This window comes from Salvelinus alpinus, chromosome 18 (genome assembly GCF_045679555.1).
Source record: "Salvelinus alpinus chromosome 18, SLU_Salpinus.1, whole genome shotgun sequence".
NCBI classification, from domain to species: domain Eukaryota; kingdom Metazoa; phylum Chordata; class Actinopteri; order Salmoniformes; family Salmonidae; genus Salvelinus; species Salvelinus alpinus.
This window is the reverse complement of record NC_092103.1, coordinates 18,981,429-19,003,828: the sequence shown is the minus strand read 5'-3', so window position 1 is coordinate 19,003,828 and position 22,400 is coordinate 18,981,429. Positions and strand designations below refer to the sequence as shown.

The following is a 22,400-nucleotide window of genomic DNA, read 5'->3' as shown; positions in this document are numbered from 1 at the left end:
TAGATGTGTAGACGTGTGGATGTGTGTGTCTAGATGTGTAGACGTGTGGATGTGTGTGTCTAGGTGTGTAGATGTGTGGATGTGTGTGTCTAGGTGTGTAGATGTGTGCATGTGTGTGTCTAGATGTGTAGACGTGTGGATGTGTGTGTCTAGATGTGTAGACGTGTGGATGTGTGTGTCTAGGTGTGTAGATGTGTGGATGTGTGTGTCTGGATGTGTAGACGTGTGGATGTGTGTGTCTAGATGTGTAGACATGTGGATGTGTGTGTCTAGGTGTGTAGACGTGTGGATGTGTGTGTCTAGGTGTGTAGATGTGTGGATGTGTGTGTCTAGGTGTGTAGACGTGTGGATGTGTGTGTCTAGGTGTGTAGATGTGTGGATGTGTGTGTCTAGGTGTGTAGATGTGTGGATGTGTGTGTCTAGGTGTGTAGACGTGTGGATGTGTGTGTCTAGGTGTGTAGATGTGTGGATGTGTGTGTCTAGATGTGTAGACGTGTGGATGTGTGTGTCTAGGTGTGTAGATGTGTGGATGTGTGTGTCTAGATGTGTAGACGTGTGGATGTGTGTGTCTAGGTGTGTAGACGTGTGGATGTGTGTGTCTAGGTGTGGATGTGTGTGTCTAGGTGTGTAGATGTGTGGATGTGTGTGTCTAGATGTGTAGACGTGTGGATGTGTGTGTAGATGTGTGGATGTGTGTGTCTAGGTGTGTAGATGTGTGGATGTGTGTGTCTAGATGTGTAGACGTGTGGATGTGTGTGTCTAGGTGTGTAGACGTGTGGATGTGTGTGTCTAGGTGTGTAGATGTGTGGATGTGTGTGTCTAGGTGTGTAGATGTGTGGATGTGTGTGTCTAGGTGTGTAGACGTGTGGATGTGTGTGTCTAGGTGTGTAGACGTGTGGATGTGTGTGTCTAGGTGTGTCTAGGTGTGTAGACGTGTGGATGTGTGTGTCTAGGTGTGTAGACGTGTGGATGTGTGTGTGTCTAGGTGTGTAGACGTGTGGATGTGTGTGTAGATGTGTGTGTCTAGGTGTCTAGACGTGTGGATGTGTGTGTCTAGGTGTGTAGACGTGTGGATGTATGTGTCTAGGTGTGTAGATGTGTGGATATGTGTGTCTAGGTGTGTAGACGTGTGGATGTGTGTGTCTAGCTGTGTAGACGTGTGGATGTGTGTGTCTAGGTGTGTAGACGTGTGGATGTGTGTGTCTAGGTGTGTAGACGTGTGGATGTGTGTGTCTAGGTGTGTAGACGTGTGGATGTGTGTGTGTCTAGGTGTGTAGACGTGTGGATGTGTGTGTAGATGTGTGTGTCTAGGTGTCTAGACGTGTGGATGTGTGTGTCTAGGTGTGTAGACGTGTGGATGTATGTGTCTAGGTGTGTAGATGTGTGGATATGTGTGTCTAGGTGTGTAGACGTGTGGATGTGTGTGTCTAGCTGTGTAGACGTGTGGATGTGTGTGTCTAGGTGTGTAGACGTGTGGATGTGTGTGTCTAGGTGTGTAGACGTGTGGATGTGTGTGTCTAGGTGTGTAGACGTGTGGATGTGTGTGTCTAGGTGTGTAGACGTGTGGATGTGTGTGTCTAGACGTGTGGATGTGTGTGTCTAGACGTGTAGACGTGTGGATGTGTGTGTCTAGGTGTGTAGACGTGTGGATGTGTGTGTCTAGGTGTGTAGACGTGTGGATGTGTGTGTCTAGGTGTGTAGATGTGTGGATGTGTGTGTCTAGGTGTGTAGATGTGTGCATGTGTGTGTCTAGATGTGTAGACGTGTGGATGTGTGTGTCTAGATGTGTAGACGTGTGGATGTGTGTGTCTAGATGTGTAGACGTGTGGATGTGTGTGTCTAGGTGTGTAGATGTGTGGATGTGTGTGTCTAGGTGTGTAGATGTGTGCATGTGTGTGTCTAGATGTGTAGACGTGTGGATGTGTGTGTCTAGATGTGTAGACGTGTGGATGTGTGTGTCTAGGTGTGTAGATGTGTGGATGTGTGTGTCTAGATGTGTAGACGTGTGGATGTGTGTGTCTAGATGTGTAGACATGTGGATGTGTGTGTCTAGGTGTGTAGACGTGTGGATGTGTGTGTCTAGGTGTGTAGATGTGTGGATGTGTGTGTCTAGGTGTGTAGACGTGTGGATGTGTGTGTCTAGGTGTGTAGATGTGTGGATGTGTGTGTCTAGGTGTGTAGATGTGTGGATGTGTGTGTCTAGGTGTGTAGACGTGTGGATGTGTGTGTCTAGGTGTGTAGATGTGTGGATGTGTGTGTCTAGATGTGTAGACGTGTGGATGTGTGTGTCTAGGTGTGTAGATGTGTGGATGTGTGTGTGTGGATGTGTGTGTCTAGGTGTGTAGACGTGTGGATGTGTGTGTCTAGGTGTGGATGTGTGTGTCTAGGTGTGTAGATGTGTGGATGTGTGTGTCTAGATGTGTAGACGTGTGGATGTGTGTGTAGATGTGTGGATGTGTGTGTCTAGGTGTGTAGATGTGTGGATGTGTGTGTCTAGATGTGTAGACGTGTGGATGTGTGTGTCTAGGTGTGTAGACGTGTGGATGTGTGTGTCTAGGTGTGTAGATGTGTGGATGTGTGTGTCTAGGTGTGTAGATGTGTGGATGTGTGTGTCTAGGTGTGTAGACGTGTGGATGTGTGTGTCTAGGTGTGTAGACGTGTGGATGTGTGTGTCTAGGTGTGTAGACGTGTGGATGTGTGTGTCTAGGTGTGTAGACGTGTGGATGTGTGTGTGTCTAGGTGTGTAGACGTGTGGATGTGTGTGTAGATGTGTGTGTCTAGGTGTCTAGACGTGTGGATGTGTGTGTCTAGGTGTGTAGACGTGTGGATGTATGTGTCTAGGTGTGTAGATGTGTGGATATGTGTGTCTAGGTGTGTAGACGTGTGGATGTGTGTGTCTAGCTGTGTAGACGTGTGGATGTGTGTGTCTAGGTGTGTAGACGTGTGGATGTGTGTGTCTAGGTGTGTAGACGTGTGGATGTGTGTGTCTAGGTGTGTAGACGTGTGGATGTGTGTGTCTAGGTGTGTAGACGTGTGGATGTGTGTGTCTAGACGTGTGGATGTGTGTGTCTAGACGTGTAGACGTGTGGATGTGTGTGTCTAGGTGTGTAGACGTGTGGATGTGTGTGTCTAGGTGTGTAGACGTGTGGATGTGTGTGTCTAGGTGTGTAGACGTGTGGATGTGTGTGTCTAGGTGTGTAGACGTGTGGATGTGTGTGTCTAGGTGTGTAGACGTGTGGATGTGTGTGTCTAGGTGTGTAGACGTGTGGATGTGTGTGTCTGGGGTACTGTTTCTGTTTATTGGGGAATATAGAAGGGAGAATAGGGAGAAACCCAGAGTCGGTGCAGAGCAACCACTTCCATATGAACACACACACACACACACCTCTCTCCCAAATCCTCTGAGGGTGGAGGTGCGGTTTGGCCTGCCTCGGCCACAGTGAGCCTCTGTGTCTGCTCAGCACACAAACCACTTCCTGTGTCTCCCTGCCAAGCCAATCACACAGCAGATCCAACAAGGCCCTGCTTTACCCAGAGACTTAGTGAGACTGTTATTTACTGGACAGAATAAAAACCACATTATATTGGACAAAGTCCCCATTTAATGTGTGTGTGCTCCAGTCAGTCTCTCAAAGCCATTCAGTCACAGTGTCTGTGGTAAACATGCAGGGCCTAAATGAGGAGTGACATCCCATACATTATTAATGTCTAAATATATGATGGCCGTGAAAGGCGCTTGTTGTTTGTTATGCTCTGAATAGACCCAGCTCTTTGATATCAGACAGCTGAAGAGGGGGTCCTTGTATGGAGTGATATGTGTATGTTGTGTTTACACAGTACTGTTTCCTTTCATGCCTCTATTCATGTCACCTGTAATTATGGGGACTGTTTAACTCTGTCTTTACATCAGAGCATGTTATAATAATTGTACACACTCTCTATTTACATATGTACACACACACAATACATGCATAAACACCGCACACACTAGACAACACCGCAGCAGCAGTAGTGACCGGAACCAGTTTTGTTACACACAGCCGTCCAGGAGGAGCGCCAGCGGGCCAAAGAGCGCAGTGAGAACGAGGTGGAGTCCACCAGCAGCGTCAACGAGGACATGCCCGTGGAGAAGGTCCTGGAGGCAGAGCTCGCTGTGGAACCCAAGACAGAGACCTACATCGAGACCAACCTGGGCATGCCATCCAACTCGGTGAGTCACTACGCCGTACTGTATGTCTCTGGAGAGCAGGAGCCGCTTACACACTCACTTATGTACAAACACACCAACACACTTATCCACGTGTACATGCACACGCACAAGAGTATGTGAGCGGAGTTGAGTGGTCGGATATCCCGCTTATCGATGCCCCCCGGTGCTCCACATCCTTTCCAACTGCTCCGCTATAAACCGCTCGGGGCTCACAGGAAAAAAAAACTGCCGCTCATTAAAATCACAATTTTTGACTACCTGGACCTGCCATTTGGTTTTGAAGTATTGAAACCAAACCATAGGACTTTAATGAAAAGTAATTTAATAAACATGAAACGGTGAACATATGAAGAGCTCGTCATTTCAAATAGGCTACATCAGTGGTTTCCAAACGTTTTATAGTCCCGTACCCCTTCAAACATTCAACCTCCAGCTGTGTACCCCCTCTAGCACCAGGGTCAGCACACTCTCAAATGTTGTTTTTTGCCATCATTGTAAGCATGCCACACACACACTATACAATACATTTATTAAACATAAGAATGAGTGTGAGTTTTTGTCACAAGCTTGTGGGAAGTGACAAAGAGCTCTTATAGGACCAGGGCACAAATAATAATAATCATTAATTTTGCTCTTTATTTAGCCATCTTACATATAAAACCACAGGTTAATGAGAAGGGTGTGCTTGAAAGGATGCACATAACTCTGCAATGTTGGGTTGCATTGGAGAGAGTCTCAGTCTTAAATCATTTTCCACACACTGTCTGTGCCTGTATTTAGTTTTCATGCTAGTGAGGGCCGAGAATCCACTCTCACATAGGTACGTAGTTGCAAAGGACATCAGTGTCTTAACAGCGATTTGTCAAGGCAAGAAACTCTGAGCACAGCCCAATCCACAATTCTGGCATTGGCTTCTGATTAAATTCAATTTTCACAGAACCGCTTGTTGCAATATCGATGAGGTTCTCTTGTTCAGATATCGGTAAGTGGACTGGAGACAGGGCATGAAAGGGATAACGAATCCAATTGTTTGTGTCATCTGTTTCGGGAAAGTACCTGTGTAATTGAGCACCCAACTCACTCAGGTGCTTCGCTATATCACATTTGACATTGTCCGTAAGCTTGAGTTCATTTGAACACAAAAAATCATACAATGATGGAAAGACCTGTGTGCTGTTCTTGTTAATGCAGACAGAAAAGAGCTCCAACTTCTTAATCATAGCCTCAATTTTGTCCCGCACATTGAATACAGTTGCGGAGAGTCCTTGTAATCCTAGATTCAGATCATTCAGGCGAGAAAAAACATCACCCAGATAGGCCAGTCGTGTGAGAAACTCATCATCATCCAAGCGGTCAGACAAATGAAAATGATGGTCAGTAAAGAAAACTTTAAGCTCGTCTCTCAATTAAATAAACATGTTAATACTTTGCCCCTTGATAACCAGCGCACTTCTGTATGTTGTAAAAGCATTACATGGTCGCTGCCGATATCATTGCATAGTGCAGAAAATACACGAGAGTTCAGGGGCCTTGCTTTAACAAAGTTAACCATTTTCATTGTAGTGTCCAAAATGTCTTTCAAGCTGTCAGGCATTCCCTTGGCAGCAAGAGCCTGTCTGTGGATGCTGCAGTGTACCCGTGGCATCGGGAGCAACTGCTTGCACGCGCGTTACCACTCCACTATGTCTCCCTGTCATGGCTTTTGCGCCATCAGAACAGATACCAACACATCTTGACCACTAAAGTCCATTTGATGTCACAAAGCTGTCCAGTACTTTAAAAATATCCTCTCATGTTGTCCTGGTTTCCAGTGGTTTGCAGAAGAGGATGTCTTCCTTAATTTACCTCCTATAAACGTAAAGGACATTTACCAGGAGCTGTGCCAGGCCCGCAACGCCTGTTGACTCATCCAGCTGTAACGCATAGAATTCACTGGCTTGTATGCGAAGCAGTAATTGTTTCCAAACATCTCCAGCCATGTCACTGATGCATCGTGAAACAGTGTTGTTTGATGAAGTCATTGTCTGTATTGTGTTTTTGGCCTTTTCCCCCAGCATTGTCCCAGCCATATCCGCGGCAGCAGGAAGAATTAAGTCCTCCACAATAGTATGGGGCTTGCCTGTCCTAGCCACTCGGTAGCTCACCACATAAGACAACTATAACCCCTTCTTAATAATGGTATCTGTTGCTTTTATACATGTCTTACTACTCGAAAGTCGTCTTTATTTATGCTCAAATAACTCATGTGGCTTATTTTTCTAATTGTCATGTTTCCTTTCTAAATGTCTGCGCAAGAGTGAAGGTTTCCCGCGAGAGAGTAACAGTTAATGTGATTGGATGTTAATTATTTAACTAGGCTAACTGTATTTGACATTGTGTTGTTATTTCGCTGAACACTAGATGGTTTAATTTTATTTTGGGCAGTAAAACGAGGCTACTCAGGTCATTAAAAAAACTCACCCAAATGTATAGCCCTGTTGGAAAATATAAATGGACTGTTTGAAAATGAGAATTTGTATTATTTTTAAATAAATAAAATATATATATTTTTTTCAATGTGAATCACATTTATTTGGCGTACCCCTGGGGATACCCCAGTTTGGGAATACCTGGGTTACATCATGTCATATTAGACAGCAAATAAACACTCTAAATAGGTCAGGAGCCAGACAGGGAGCCTAAAGAAGGAACAAAAATTTATTATTTAGGCTGTATTATTTCAAGGCTATAGCCTACAAATAAATACATTGTAAAGCATTTACGAGAGCAACACAATAGGCTGGTAGGGACATTAAGCGCTCTGCATTTAAACAACACTTTGTTGTATTAAATCATTATAGTCTGTAAATTGCACATATAGGCTGTGATTTTGAATTTATTTTTAGAAACACAAGTTTGGTCAGAGTCTGTGGCTTTCAGGCTCATGTCATGGTGCCTGGAGAGAAGGCCAGCAGCGGACAATATCCTCTCCACACTTGCAGGGCCACTGGGGATGCTAAACACCCTTTGGGCCACTCTTGCCAGGCTGGGCAGAGATGCAGAGTTTATTTAAAACATTTTTTTTTAGGTAGTCCTAAAGTTTTTTAGGCAAAATAACCCAATCAAAACAGAAAGCTTGTTGAAAGTCGGAATATGCCAGTCCTATTGGGCCAAAATCAATTATGACCTATTGTATAGATAATAAAACAACAATGAACCAAACTTTTAAGAGTTCTGAATTTTAGTTTATAAATACTTTGCTACAATGACACACTTGAGGCTGACGTTTGGCAACTCGAACCTTCAGCTCCCTCCACAGATTTTCTATGGGATTAAGGTCTGGAGACTGGCTAGGCCACTCCAGGACCTTAATGTGCTTCTTCTTGAGCCACTCCTTTGTTGCCTTGGCTGTGTGTTTTGGGTCATTGTCATGCTGGAATACCCATCCACGACCCATTTTCAATGCCCTGGCTGAGGGAAGGAGGTTCTCATCCAAGATTTGACGGTACATGGCCCCGTCCATCGTCCCATTGATGCGGTGAAGTTGCCCTGTTCCCTTAGCAGAAAAACTCCCCCAAAGCATAATGTTTCCACCTCCATGTTTGATGGTGGGGATGGTGTTCTTGGGGTCATAGGCAGCATTCCTCCTCCTCCAAACATGACGAGTTGAGTTGATGCCAAAGAGCTCCATTTTGGTCTCATCTGACCACAACACCTTCACCCAGTTGTCCTCTGAATCATTCAGATGTTCATTGGCAAACTTCAGACGGGCATGTATATGTGCTTTCTTGAGCAGGGGGACCTTGCTGGCACTGCAGGATTTCAGTCCTTCACGGCATAGTGTGTTACCAATTGTTTTCTTGGTGACTATGGTCCCAGCTGCCTTGAGATCATTGACAAGATCCTCCCGTGTAGTTCTGGGCTGAATCCTCACCGTTCTCATGATCATTGCAACTCCACTAGATGAGATCTTGCATGGAGCCCCAGGCCTAGGGAGATTGACAGTTCTTTTGTGTTTCTTCCATTTGCGAATAATCGCACCAACTGTTGTCACCTTCTCACCAAGCTGCTTGAAGATGGTTTTTTAGCCCATTCAAGCCTTGTGTAGATCTACAATCTTGTCCCTGACATTCTTGGAGAGCTCTTTGGTCTTGGCCATGGTGGAGAGTTTGGAATCTGATTGATTGCTTCTGTGGACAGGTGTCTTTTTATACAGGTAACAAGCTGAGATTAGGAGCACTCCCTTTAAGAGTGTGCTCGTTATCTGTATAAAAGACACCTGGGAGACAGAAATCTTTCTGATTGAGAGGGGGTCAAATACTTATTTCCCTCATTAAAATGCAAATCAATTTATAACATTTTTGACATGCGTTTTTCTGGCTTTTTTTGTTGTTATTCTGTCTCTCACTGTTCAAATAAACCTACCTTTAAAATTATAGACTGATCATTTCTTTGTCAGTGGGCAAACGTACAAAATCTGCAGGGGATCAAATACTTTTTTCCCTCACTGTAGTTATCTATCCACCTCGTTCCTTTCTTTTAGCATGTGCACGTAGTAAGTACACCATCATGCTTTTGGGATACGTGTCTTTTCAGATTCCACAATGATTATTTAGTTGTGTACACTACATCACTCTCTTGCTCTTAGTCCTCATCTTTGTAAGTCACCTAGATTTAGCACCTAGATTTAGATTTAGCATTTTCTTTATGAGAATATTTAGCGAACTCCATGACCGTCGCTAGAGCAAGTGGCTATAGCAGCATGCACACACACACACTCACATACAGATGTAGGATCTTAATTTGAGCACCCTGTTGCAGGATAAATGTTTAACTTGTAGTGTTTTTGAGGTTTAAAAAGACTTCTGAAGTTTGTAATTTCCACTTTGAAATTTCTGACTTGATTTTTCATTACGAAAAATGTATCAACTGCTACAAAAATGTCAATTAATTATAATCCACATAATAATTCACATTTCCTGTTGCTGCAGGACTATTTTCCTGCTGTAGCAAACTGGCTCAAATGAAGGTCCTACATCTGTGTTAGCCATTTCCTCCCATTTTCCCTTGGTATGATACAGGTACTTTGTGCCTCAGCCTCTGGCATGTGTGTTTTTGCAGTAATGGACATTAATAACATGTAATCAGTGTAATCACAACAATTTGCCACACCATTAGAGTTCAATTATGCTGCAATCTAACAATCTCTATTATCCTCTCTGGATGCCCCTGGACTCCCCAGGGTCTTGCTTGATTAACAGGGAGCAGCCATTAGCCAACGTGGTGATGTTATTATTATTCGATTTTTTTCAGTTTTTACGTGTTACATCTCTGTGGTGAAAGATGAGAAGAGGCTGTGGTTGTCATTCTCTTAGGATGGGAGGTATCCAGGGCTCTGCCACCTGATGCCTATCACTGAGATGAACAAGGTAGCTGTGACTATTCTACATCCATATCTTATGTGCTCCTTGTATGGTACCTTACATCACAAGTCCACTAGTTCACCTGTGCACCTTAACATCTGCAGTCTCCCAGCCACCCACCTAAGCTATGTGAGGCTCTCTCTGTTCATTCTCTAGACTCTCTCTGGCTCAACCATGAATAATACAACAGCCAGGCTGTTCCTGACAGCATCCCACCAAGCTTTGGTTTTCTCAGGAATCATACCGGAACGACAGACAGAGAGCAAGTGTGCAGGAGAGGAAAGGAGGGAGGGAGAGAGAGAGAGAGAGAGAGAGAGAGAGAGAGAGAGAGAGAGAGAGAGAGCTTCTTCTGGGACTCATCTGCTCTGGGAGGGGTTAGGGGGAAATGTCCTGTGAAGTGAAGGTAGAACTCTGAAGGCTGTTATGTGAGTAAATGAGAGGGAAGATGGAGATGTACGTGATGCGCGTTGACATTAGGGAGGGGATAGGAGAGGGGATGGGAGCTCTGACACACTAAAGTACTGTGTGTGTGTGTCTGTCTGGGCTGTGCCTTGCCGTGGTGGCTGTACGTCTGCTGGGGCTCTGATGCCAACAGGGGGCGCCCTGCAGGAGAAGGAGGAAATCAAGCTTTTCTAGAAATCTAGCTTTGATAAAGGCAGATAAATATCTTGCAGGAATTGTTTTCAGTTGTCTTGGTAGTTTTCTAATAATTCAAGTCATTTCTAGTGGATCCATATTTTTTGATTTTCCTTTACTTCTTGCTATGATTTAAGGTAATGATTGAAATGGGGAGTTGTTGTTCAGTAGGCCATGTAGATTGGGTAATATGTGACATTGTAATTAATCTATATTGCCATAGCTATAGACAACTGCTGAGAGACCACTTAGTTCCCCGTCCACTGATCTTTCAGTTGACTCTGAAAATGATCATCAAAATCATATGAAAAGTTAGGAGTACAGTACCAGTCAAGAGTTTGGACACACATACTCATTCAAGGGTTTTTCTTTAATTGTACTCTTTTCTACATTGTAGAATAATAGTGAAGACATCGAAACTATGAAATAACACATTTGAAATCATGTAGTAACCAAAAAAGTGTTAACCAAATCAAAATATATTTTACATTTGAGATTCTTCAAATAGCCACCCTTTGCCTTGATGACAGCATGGCACACTCTTGGCATTCTCTCAACCAGCTTCACCTGGAATGCTTTTCCAACAGTCTTAAAGGAGTTCCCTCATATGCTGAGCACCACTCTGCGGTCCAAACCATCTCAATTAGGTTGAGGTCGGGTGATTGTGGAGGTCAGGTCATCTTATGCAGCACTCCCTCACTCTCCTTCTTGGTCAAATAGCCTTTACACAGCCTCGAGGTGTGTTGGGTCATTGTCCTGTTGAAAAATAATAGTCCCACTAAGCGCAAACCCGATGGGATGGCGTATCGCTGCAGAATGCTGTGGATGCCATGCTGGTTAAGTGTGCCTTGAATTCTAAGTAAATCACAGACAGTGTCAACAGTAACACACCCCCACACTATCACACCTCCTCCTCCATGCTTCATGGTGGGAACCACACATGCAGAGATCATCCGTTCACCTACTCTGCGTCTTATAAAGACACAGCTGTTGGAACCAAAAATCTCAAATTTGGATTCATCAGACAAAAGGACAGATTTCCACTGGTCTAATGTCCATTGCTCGTGTTTCTTGGCCCAATCAAGTCTCTTCTTCTTACTGGTGTCCTTTAGTAGTGATTTCTTTGCAGCAATTCAACCATGAAGGCCTGGTTCATGCAGTCTCCTCTGAACAGTTGATGTTGAGATGTGTCTGTTACTTGAACTCTGTGAAGCATTTATTTGGGCTGCAATTTCTGAGGCTGGTAACTCTAATGAACTTATCCTCTGCAGCAGAGGTAACTCTGGGTCTTCCTTTCCTGTGGCGGTCTTCATGAGAGCCAGGTTCATCATAGCGCTTGGTGGTTTTTGTGGAGTGCTCTTGAAGAAACATTCAAAGTTCTTGAAATATTCCGGATAGATTGACCTTCATGTCTTAAAGTAATGATGGACTGTCGTTTCTTTTTGCTTATTTGAGCTGTTCTTGCCATAATATGGACTTGGTGTTTTACCAAATAGTGTTATCTTCTGTATACCCCCCATACCTTGTCACAACACAAGTGATTTGCTCAAACGCATTAAGAAGGAAAGAAATTCCACAATTTAACTTTTAACAAGGCACACCTGTTAATTAAAATCCATTCCAGATGACTACCTCATGAAGCTGGTTGAGAGAATGTGTGCAAAGAGTGTGCAAAGCTGTCATCAAGGCAAAGGGTGGCTACTTTGAAGAATCTCAAATATAACATATTTTTAGATTTGTTGAAAAAAATGTGGTTACTACATGTGTTATTTCATAGTTTTGATGTCAACACTATTACTCTACAATGTAGAAAATAGTAAAATAAAGAAAAACCCTGGAATGATTAGGTGTGTCCAAACTTTTGACTGGTACTGTAGATTAAACAAGGGTAGAGCAGCACAGTCAGTGTTGGAACGTGCGGTGTCCCCTTGGCAGGCAGTCTCGGTGATTAGGAACCCCTCTGGTCCGGGGACTGCCCCCTCCAGTGGGCACTCCTTTAGGAGGCACTGCCCCATGTGTTAATGAGTCCCAGGGTCGGGGCCCCTGAGTGCACACCATGAATGGGCACCGCCACTGTCTAATGGTTGGGGTTTGACCAAGCTGAATAAAGTCTGTTTATCTCATGGTGACCTAGAACAGGAGTTAAACAGGCGTTAGTAACATGCCTCCAGTCAGACAAGCCAGGGCCTTCTCTTCAAGGAGGGAGGGGGTTGGGGGGGGGGGTAACACGCTATCATTTTGCCATGCCGTGGAGTTTTTCCTTCCACTGTCTGTCTCTATATCCCTCTCTCATTCTCTATCCCTTTCTCTCATTTTGTCTTGTGTGTGTTTTCCAACCTTGCGGTGCTTGAATCTGTCAACTTGTATAATTCTTAGTCTCTGTCTTTGGACAGACACAGGAGAGAGAGAGACAAACAGATAGGCGTGCTAACGTTATTTAGAGGGTACTTGGTTGATGTCGCAATATACTCTTCTACAACTCTAAGAGCCAATTATGAGGACTTTACACAATTTAGTTGGGAATTTGGATTATGGATCATCTATTGACTACCACATTCCTCTTTGTTGTCACGCAACTGTAGTTTAAGCAGAATATGAAACTTTTAAAAGTCAGTCTCTCGTCTCCACGAGTTATAAAGAATGCATAGGACAGTATGCAAGCCAGGCATTTCTGTGAGAGGAGAGGCTATCCACTGTGAATAATGCAAACCAAAGCCTTTAATTCAGTCTGGGGGAAAAAATACACTCTTGTTTGTGGCAGGCATTAAGAGGTGTCCTCAAAGCGGCTCTCGTAAGCCCAAACGCTCTCAATCTCTCTCTACATCTCTCCCTCAGGGGAGGGTTTCGCCTCTCCCTCTCTCCTCCCCCTGCTCGACACGTTTTCAGAAAGCGATCAGCTGGCCCCCTATCCTCCAGAGTGAAGGATGTTCACATAGAAGAAATGTAAAATAGTTTCTCTCACAGACACGGTGGTCCCTCACGGCTTGTTCCACACATGCACAGAATAGTGAACTCCTAGGTTCATGTCATTATCATTGTCCCAGACCTCAGAAGGCATTGTGATCTCTTCCACTGTGACTCCCCATAACATCCCCTGACGACTGCCACCTTACAGTAAGGACAGTGAGTTAATGTGTGATCATGGCAGGAGTGTGGTCTCTGTTCCTTCCTGTCATCTTCATGGTGTATACAGTGAGAAACAAGGTCAGTGTAAACATGGCTAAGAGAGCCATGCAACATTCATGAGCCTTCACCGTGTTTCACGAGAACTCTGGGAGTTGTATTCTTTTGAGGGGCCTTGACAGAGACACAACATACAGCCCCTTTTGTTTTGGTTTGTTTGGGCTGCGGCTGCCTTTTGGAATGAATTAGCGGATTTGTTTATGAGGAGAAGGAGAAATACAGGCAAAAAACTGTCGCGCTGAGCCACATCGTCCACAATGTCTCCCACGGAGATCAGATGGTGAAATATTTATAAGATGCTTTTGTTCTCTGCCCAAAGAAAATCTACTGTCAGTTTTCAAAACAGTGCCGGCTTTGTGTCTGGTTAACTGTTTCATACTGTTTCATATTTCAAGTGTGGGTAGTCTTCGGTCTAAGCATTAGAAGTAGAGGACGACTGGAAAGAAGGAGAGGTGGAATGAGTTTTCCTCATCTTACACTAATCTTCTCCAGAGAGCTGTATTTCATTTTGGGATCCTCCGAGCTTTCAGCATCGATCTGTGGGATTTGGGGAGAGTGGGAAGTTGGGGAAAAGTTTACAAGGCTTTTGTTGTTGTAGATTTGTCTCAGACATACTGAGAATCGGAGCATCATAATATACATTTTATCCATCCCCAGTTAACATTATGTTTTTGTGATTGATAATACTAGCTAGGGTTCCATCCACTTTGGGACAGAGTTTCGTGCGAATATTCAAAAATCCACATGAAAGAAAATATGCGCATTTTCACACCAGTGGTGTGTTTCCACCATACTGACATGTTGCAGATAAAAATCAGCGAGTGATGACTTAGTGCACACAAAATGTACTTTTTCACTTAAGTTTTCATGTACCAATAAAATGGGTTTCCATTGCATTTTTAACTCTACCAATAGTTTTGTCACAAATAGCAAATGTGCCTACATGTACTCTGGTCTTGGCTGTGCGCTCTAAGCAACAGCTTGCAGATAGTGCGGGAAGGCTGTGTGGGTAGGTACTAGTCTACATAATGAGATTATTATGGATAATATTTGTATTTGTCAAATGGTAATCAAGCATCGATCAACATGTCACCAGAATAAGACCCTCAATATTAGGTGGAAAGGAGCATCAAGATCACTGTGCAATTTCACCACCCTGTGAAGTTCATCATAAGTTATTTAATCTTAGCCTAATAAACTGCATGGTTACCCGAGTCGTAGTGGGAGGACCACGCACCATATCGTCACGTGACTCCAAGATTACTTTGATATGATGTTTCGACCTCTATTTCTCGCATAATTATTTTTAGCAACACAAAAAGATCCCACTATGTCGAACGAACAAATTATCTGTCTGCATTTATAAAATTGTACCGAAAATTTCTGTTTCTGTCACAGCTGTCATAATTTGTTTTGTTTTGTATGGCTTTACTCGCATAAAAACTGTGTATGGAAACGTGGTTATTGATGCCAATTTGTTCTTTCATCTGTATATATTGTATACAGTATATCAGTGACATGCAGTGAGGTCGTGGCTGGGTAGGCAATGGCTATTATCAAAGACAAATTTACTCACAAATTTACCTTGATGAAGCCCAAGTTCACCATACAACAGATAGCTCCAACAACCAAAGTAACATACAGTATTCATACCCCTTGACTTATTCCACATTTGACTTATTCCAACATGTTACAGCCTGAATTCATAATGGATTAAATAAATAAAAATTCTCACCCATCTACACACAATACTCCATAATGAAAAAGAGAAAACATGTTTTTAGAAATGTTTGCAAATGTATTGAAATTTAAAGACAGAAATATCTAATTTGCATAAGTATTCACACCCTTGAGTCAATACTCTGTAGAAGCACCTTTGGTGGCGATTACAGCTTTGAGTTGTCATGTGTATACCTGTATCAGTTCTACTAAGCTATATGGAATTGTTTTCAGCAGGTCATACCAAAGAACATGTATTTAACCCCTTATTTTTGTCACTAAACAGTCTCCATACACAGCATGCATACTTTCATTCATGTTTTCGACTGGTACCGGGGGATATTTAGACAAGTCTTGTGAGGCCTGTGGGCGTCCTAGAGCAAAATAACTGATATGTATGTGTTCGTGAGAGTCTCACCTTTACACGGGGGTGTCATATTAGTGTGTAAACTGTTCGGATGCTACAAACAAAAGTTGGCAGATCGGCTGTATTGACTTCAGACGAGTCGCGATACACTTGTTGTAGAGCAAAAACCGTTCGAACGCTACAGACAATTTTGTGAGAAGACCATTTTTTTGGGATGTCTCATGGTCTGACAAACACCGCTCCAGCTCTGTCACCTTTCACAGCAGATGCGTAAATGTTACATTGGCAGATGCGGTGGATTGAGAAGCATCCAGTGCAAAAACGGATATCTCTAGCTTAAACTAACATTCTTGTTCTGAAGTCATTCCAGCTTTGCTTTGGCTGTATGCTTGGTCATTGTACTGTTGGAATGGAAATCTTTGCCCCATTCTAAGATCGTTTGTACTCTGAAGCAGGTTCTCATTACGGATTTGCCTGTATTTGGCTCCATTCATTGTTTCCTCTATCCTTACCAGTCTCCCAGTCCCTGCTGCTGAAAAGCATCCCCATAGCATGATGCTGCCACCAACATGCTTCACGGTAGGGATGTTGTTAGACGGGTGATGAACTGTGCCTGGTTTTCTCCAGACATAGCGCTTTGCATTCAGGCCAAAGAGAAACATTTTTGTTTCATCAGGCCACATAATATTTTGCCTTTTGCTCTGAGTCTTTCCTGTGCCTTTTTGCAAACTCCATGCATGCTGTCATGTGCCTTTTTCTCGGGAGTGGCTTCCGTCCGGCCACTCTCCCATAAAGGCCAAAATGGTGAAGTGCTGTTGTCCTTCTGGCAGGTTCTCCCATCTCAGCCAAGGAACTCTGTAGTTCTGTCAGAGTGGTCATTTGGGTCCTTGGTCACCTCCCTGATCAAGGTTGGTAGGACGGCCAGCTCTAGGCAGAGTCTGGCCAGTTCAATATATTTAATTTCACAATGATGGAGACGACTTTGCTCTTCGAAACTTTCAACACTCTATAAATGGTTTTATACCCATCCCCTGTCGAACCTTTATAGACATGTGTGTTTCATGTCCAATTTAGTTGGCCACAGGTGGACTCCAATCAAGTTGTAGTGACATCTCAAGGATGATCAAAAGAAATTGGATGCACCTGAGCTCAATTTGGAGTGTCAAGGGGTGTGAATACTTTCTGAAGGCACTGTAAGTCATTAAATAAAATTGACAAGAATGTTCACCAAATGTAAATACCAATGTACCAAATGACAATTCTAGCAATGCACTGTATGTGGCACGTGCAAACACACACAGACACACACACTTATAAAATTAAATAAGGTTTTAACAAAATGTCCATATCAACTATCTCATGTGGCTCAATTGGTAGAGCATTGTGCTTGCAACGCCAGGGTTGTGTGTTTGATTCCCACAGGGGACCAGTATGAAGATGTATCCACTCACTAGTGTAAGTTGTGTGGATAAGAGTGTCTGCTAAATTACTAAAATGGAAACAATCGAAATGACTGAAAAATGCAGTCGAAAACGTCCAAAAATTGCCTCGGCAAAATGAAATTCTAGCTTGATAAATGTAATATCATGTTCATTCAACAGTAGCCTAAATTGCAAAGGGAAATGCATTTAGGCCGTTCTTTACTTGTAATGAAGTCTATTTGTCTGTCCTTCAGGCCAGTGAACCTCTCTGTGACAGCATTGTAGAAGTCACACCAAAACCTTATGTCCATTATTTTATTCTGTATGCACACAGCAGGCCCACTGTCCCCAAGGCATCCTTCAGTTCCATTTTCACACAGAAACAGTAGCTGGTAGCACAGTTATCCCACAAAGCACACAGGTAGGCAGCTCCATCCATTAGGTTCAAGCACGTAGAATCATTGTAGTTAGTCACATCCATCTTGTAGAACTCAAGTAAATGTCCAAGATGTGTAAAAGTCTGAGTAAAAAGTATTAATTAGTAATTCATTTTCAGACAAGTAGACAATCCAGTACTCACTGTTTGCCTGCCCGACATTTAGCAGTGAGGGAGATGGTGGTTACCTTGCCTGTCCATGAATAAAGTTGTTGTCTACTTTATGCTGCCTCTGTCTGCTCTAAACTTTCGTTATAGTTGATGCGCCATTTGGAGGGTTCGAAGAGTGGAACATTTCATTATTCCAACTTGGAAAATAGTTTGAGGTGCAGTATAGTGTCTATTTGTCAGGTTGTTTTTGCTAGCTAGGTAGCTTGTTTTTGCTAGCTAATCTGAGCTCACCCCAGGTTAATTAATACCCACACAACATGTTTAGGCAATACGCAAGCAAAAATATGAAATAGTCTCAATGCAATAAATGAAGCTACTTCAAGCTAGGCAAAGCAGTGACGCCTATGCTGACCCTGTCCATTAACAGTGACTGGAGTCAGGAATGGCTGTGCGCGCCAACAATTTGAATGGATGGAAAGGAAGGAAGGGATATCCTGGCACCTTTCCTGAGGTATTGATGCAGTTTTGGCACATTTTGAGATTTTGAGTATAAAAATCAACAGAATCATTTGCGATTATTTTTTTTTTATTATTGTAATTTAAATGTGGCTTTTCATAACAGCTTTTTAAAATGAGATTATCACAGGGTAAGCACTGCGTACCATACCTACCCTGACTGCACGTCACTGGTATGTATACATTAGTTATTGTCCTCTTCACTGCCCATGGTTTCCTCCCAGGTTAAGTGAGGCCTTCAGTTTGATGGCTTCTGACACTTGAGGTTTCTTTGTCTTTGTCCATTCACATCCACATTTCCATCCTACAATCTCCCTCTCTCTCTCTCTCTCTCTCTCTCTGTCTCTCTCTCTCTCTCTCTCTCTCTCTCTCTCTCTCTCTCTCTCTCTCTCTCTCTCTCTCTCTCTCTCTCTCACTCTCTCTCAGCTTTAACGTCCCTCCTCTCTCTTCAGTTCTCTTTTTCATATTAACTCAAAGCATAAACACTGTCTATTCTCCTCTCTCTTGAACATGAGAGGCCACCTTTTCAGCCTTAGACAATATACTGTACATTTTTACCTTTTTCATCCAGACTTTACTCTGTCTGAGATCAGGAATATAACCCTGGTGTAGTGGTGAGTGAGCATACTATTTCTTAAGACCCATTCTCTCACACTCACTCACTCATGAAATGAATTGACACTTGAACGCCCAAACACTTGTTCCTTAACTGTGTGTCAGGTCGAGCTCTTTTGGCTCTCTGTCTGAACACTCGAAATAGTCTTCTGTCGGTAGAAGTGTCCTGAAGGAACTGCCTGCTTGGAGAGAGTCATTTGTTACTGCTGATTCTCTGCAGTTATTTCCTCCTCGGGCTGGGACAGAATCACTGTTTGTTTTTCCTTCCTGCTCGCTCCTCAGAGGAGATCATTCACTTGGCTAGGGTGTGTGTGTGTGTGTGTGTGTGTGTGTGTGTGTGTGTGTGTGTGTGTGTGTGTGTGTGTGTGTGTGTGTGTGTGTGTGTGTGTGTGTGTGTGTGTGTGTGTGTGTGTGTGTGTGTGTGTGTGTGTGTGTGTGTGTGTGTGTGTGTGTGTGTGTGTGTGTGTGTGTGTGTGCGGGGTCTTGGCTCAGAGGAGCAGCGAGCGGAGCAGGCCGGTGCTCCTCTAAAACTTGGTGGTGCACTGCTGTGACTGGAACGCTCTATCTACTGGAGAGCACAGCTCCACATGAAGCTCAGCTGCCACACCAAAACATACACTTAGCAAGCACGCACATGCACATGCACATACAGAGTGCATAAGTACGATTACACACACAACCACACACACGTCACAATGTATCTTTCAGTCTTTCTGTGCTGACCGTATTTTTGACAGCAAGCCTTCCCATGTGTCTTTCAACAGCCCAACGACCCAGTGACTAACATCTGCCAAGCAGCCGACAAGCAGCTCTTCACGCTGGTGGAGTGGGCCAAGAGGATCCCCCACTTCTCTGAGTTGCCCCTGGATGACCAGGTCATCCTCCTACGAGCAGGTCAGTTCAACACGACCATGAGACCACATCAGCATCCCCCATAGGTAGCCCACTGCAGCATTATGGGCTTTGTAGGCTATTTGTAGGCTATTAGACTGACGAATCCTCTGCCATATTCTTTATGTCATCATTTTTGAGGAAGTCTTCAGTGTTTTCCCTATATGTTACCCTTGCTGATTGCTTGTCGCTTCAAATTACACAGTTCACTTCCAAACTCACTCTAAGGAAGCCCATCCAGCTCTCTAACCCTATCCTACCCCCTCTTAACATTCTCCTTCTGGGTACCCATAGTGATGGAGAGAATGGTGTAACACTCCACACTGCCCTCTCCCACCTGGACAAAAGGAACACCTACATGAGAATGCTGTTCATTGACTACTCAGCATTCATAGTGCCCTCCAAGCTTATCACTAAGTGAAGGACCCTGGGACTGCACACCTCCCTCTGCAACTGGATCCTGGACTTCCTGACGGGACACCCCCACGTGGTGAGGGTAGGCAACAACACCTCCACCACGCTGACCCAAAACACTGGGGCTCTTCAGGGGTGTGTGCTTAGTCCCCTCCTGTACTTCCTGTTCAAAGGAAACGGAGGGCCAAGCACATGCCCCCATTCAGATCAACGGGGCTATAGTGGAGCGGGTTGAGAGCTTCAAGTTCCTCGGTGTCCACATCATTAAGGATCTAGCATGGTCCAAACATACCAACACAGTCATGAAGAGGGCACGACAACACTTTTTCCCACTCAGGAGTCTGAAAAGATTTGGCTTGGGCCCTCAGATCATCAAAATATTCTACCGCTGCACAATTGAAAGCATGTTGACTGACTGCATCACCGCTTGGTAAGGCAACTGGTTGGCATCCGACCACAAGATGCTACAGAGGGTAGTGCGTACGGCCCAGTACATAACTATATTTTCTATGGGATTGAGGTCAAGGTTTTGTGATGGCCACTCCAATACCTTGACTTTGTTGTCCAGAAGCGATTTCGCCACAACTTTGGAAGTATGCTTGGGATTATTGTCCATTTGGAAGACCCATTTGCGACAAAGCTTTAACTTCCTGACTGATGTCTTGAGATGTTGCTTCAATATATCCACATAATTTTCCTGCCTCATGATGCCATCTATTTTGTGAAGTGCACCGGTCCCTCCTGCAGCAAAGCATCCCCACAACATGATGCTGCCACCCCCGTGCTTCACGGTTGGGATGGTGTTCTTCGGCTTGCAAGCCTCCCCATTTTTCCTCCAAACATAACGATGGTCATTATGGCTAAACAGTTCTATTTTTGTTTCATCAGACCAGAGGACATTTCTCCAAAAAGTACTATCTTTGTCCCCATGTGCAGTTGTAAACCGTAGTCTGGCCTTTTTATGGCGGTTTTGGAGCAGTGGCTTCTTCCTTGCTGAGCGGCCTTTCGGGTTATGTTGCTATGGGACTCGTTTTACTGTGGATATAGATACTTTTGTACCTGTTTCCTCCAGCATCTTAAGGTCTTGGCTGATTTCTTTTGATTTTCCCATGGTGTCAAGCAAAGAGGCACTGAGTTTGAAGGTAGGGTTTGAAATACATCGACAGGTACACCTCCAATTGACTAAAATTATGTAAATTAGCCTATCAGAAGCTTCTAAAGCCATGACATCATTTTCTGGAATTTTCCAAGCTGTTTAAAGGCACAGTCAACTTAGTGTATGTAAACTTCTGACCCACTGGAATTGTGATACAGTGAATTATAAGTGAAATAATCTGTCTGTAAACAATTGTTGGAAAAATTACTTGTGTCATGCACAAAGTAGATGTGCTAACCGACTTGCCAAAACTATAGTTTGATAACAAGAAATTTGTGGACTGGTTGAAAAACGAGTTTTAATGACTCCAACCTAAGTGTATGTAAACTTCCGACTTCAACTGTACCTCAATTACCTCGTACTCCTGCACATTGACTTGGTACTGGTACCTCTTGTATATATAACTTTACTTTACATTACTCATTGTGTATCTATTACTACTTTTATTATTACGTGTTTTACTTTTCAATTATTTATCTATTTTCTTTCTCTCTGCATTGTTGGGAAGGGCCAGTAAGTAAGCATTTCACTGTTAGTCTACACCTGTTGTTTACGAAGCATGTGACAAATAACATTTGAGAGAGAGACCTTCTCAGAAAAAGCTGTTCTGAAGCTAGCTGAGAGGGCCCTGTCTCCTCTTCTCAGTGCTCAGCTCAGGTCTTCTATAAATAACCAGTTTAGTTCTGCTGTCTCTCAGATGAAAGCATCCCAGCCCCTCTCATTCCCAACTCAACTCTGGGGAGAAGTGTGGAGTTTTGCTAGACAGAACAGTTAAAGGAGCCCTGTCACTCAAACGGCACAGAGCTCTCTGTGTCTTACCCTCGCTTGGCATATCAAGTGTGTCACCTTTTATTGGGATGGCAGGCGCAGTTCACCCTGTTAAACACTTATCTCTCTGGAAAGCATATCTGAGATAGGTTGCTAATAACCCAGAGCCTATGCATGAAAGAGCTTTCTGGTTTGACTATTCAGCCTAGATTGATTAATTGGAATTCCCTTGCCTTGTTGTCAGCTCAATTATCAACACAATTGTCAACTTTGAATGTTGAATATGACATGAACTTTGTAATAGGTTTTCACTCTTTATCTCTCCTTATTCTTCCCTCTCTTCTCTCTCTTCCCTCAGGGTGGAACGAGCTCCTCATCGCATCCTTCTCGCACCGTTCGATAGCGGTGAAAGATGGGATCCTCCTGGCAACAGGTCTCCACGTCCATCGTAACAGCGCCCACAGTGCTGGAGTGGGAGCCATCTTTGACAGGTAGTCATCATCACCCTGTTGGCACTGCCTTGATACAATCAGCTTTGTGAAATACATTTCTGTT

General features: G+C 43.7%; 1 protein-coding gene across 3 annotated transcripts in view; it reads left to right on the top strand.

Moving 5' to 3' along the window:
- Positions 1 to 22,400, top strand: part of LOC139543943 (retinoic acid receptor RXR-alpha-A) — a 156,839-nt gene that overhangs the window by 123,812 nt on the left and 10,627 nt on the right. For 2 of the 3 annotated variants that reach the window (XM_071350537.1, XM_071350539.1), the window contains exons 6-8: positions 4,026 to 4,210; positions 19,381 to 19,510; positions 22,204 to 22,336. In XM_071350537.1, coding sequence (XP_071206638.1) covers positions 4,026 to 4,210; positions 19,381 to 19,510; positions 22,204 to 22,336 — 448 coding nt within the window. The remainder of the gene's footprint in view (positions 1 to 4,025; positions 4,211 to 19,380; positions 19,511 to 22,203; positions 22,337 to 22,400) is intronic. The other variant, XM_071350538.1, reaches the window with a different exon arrangement.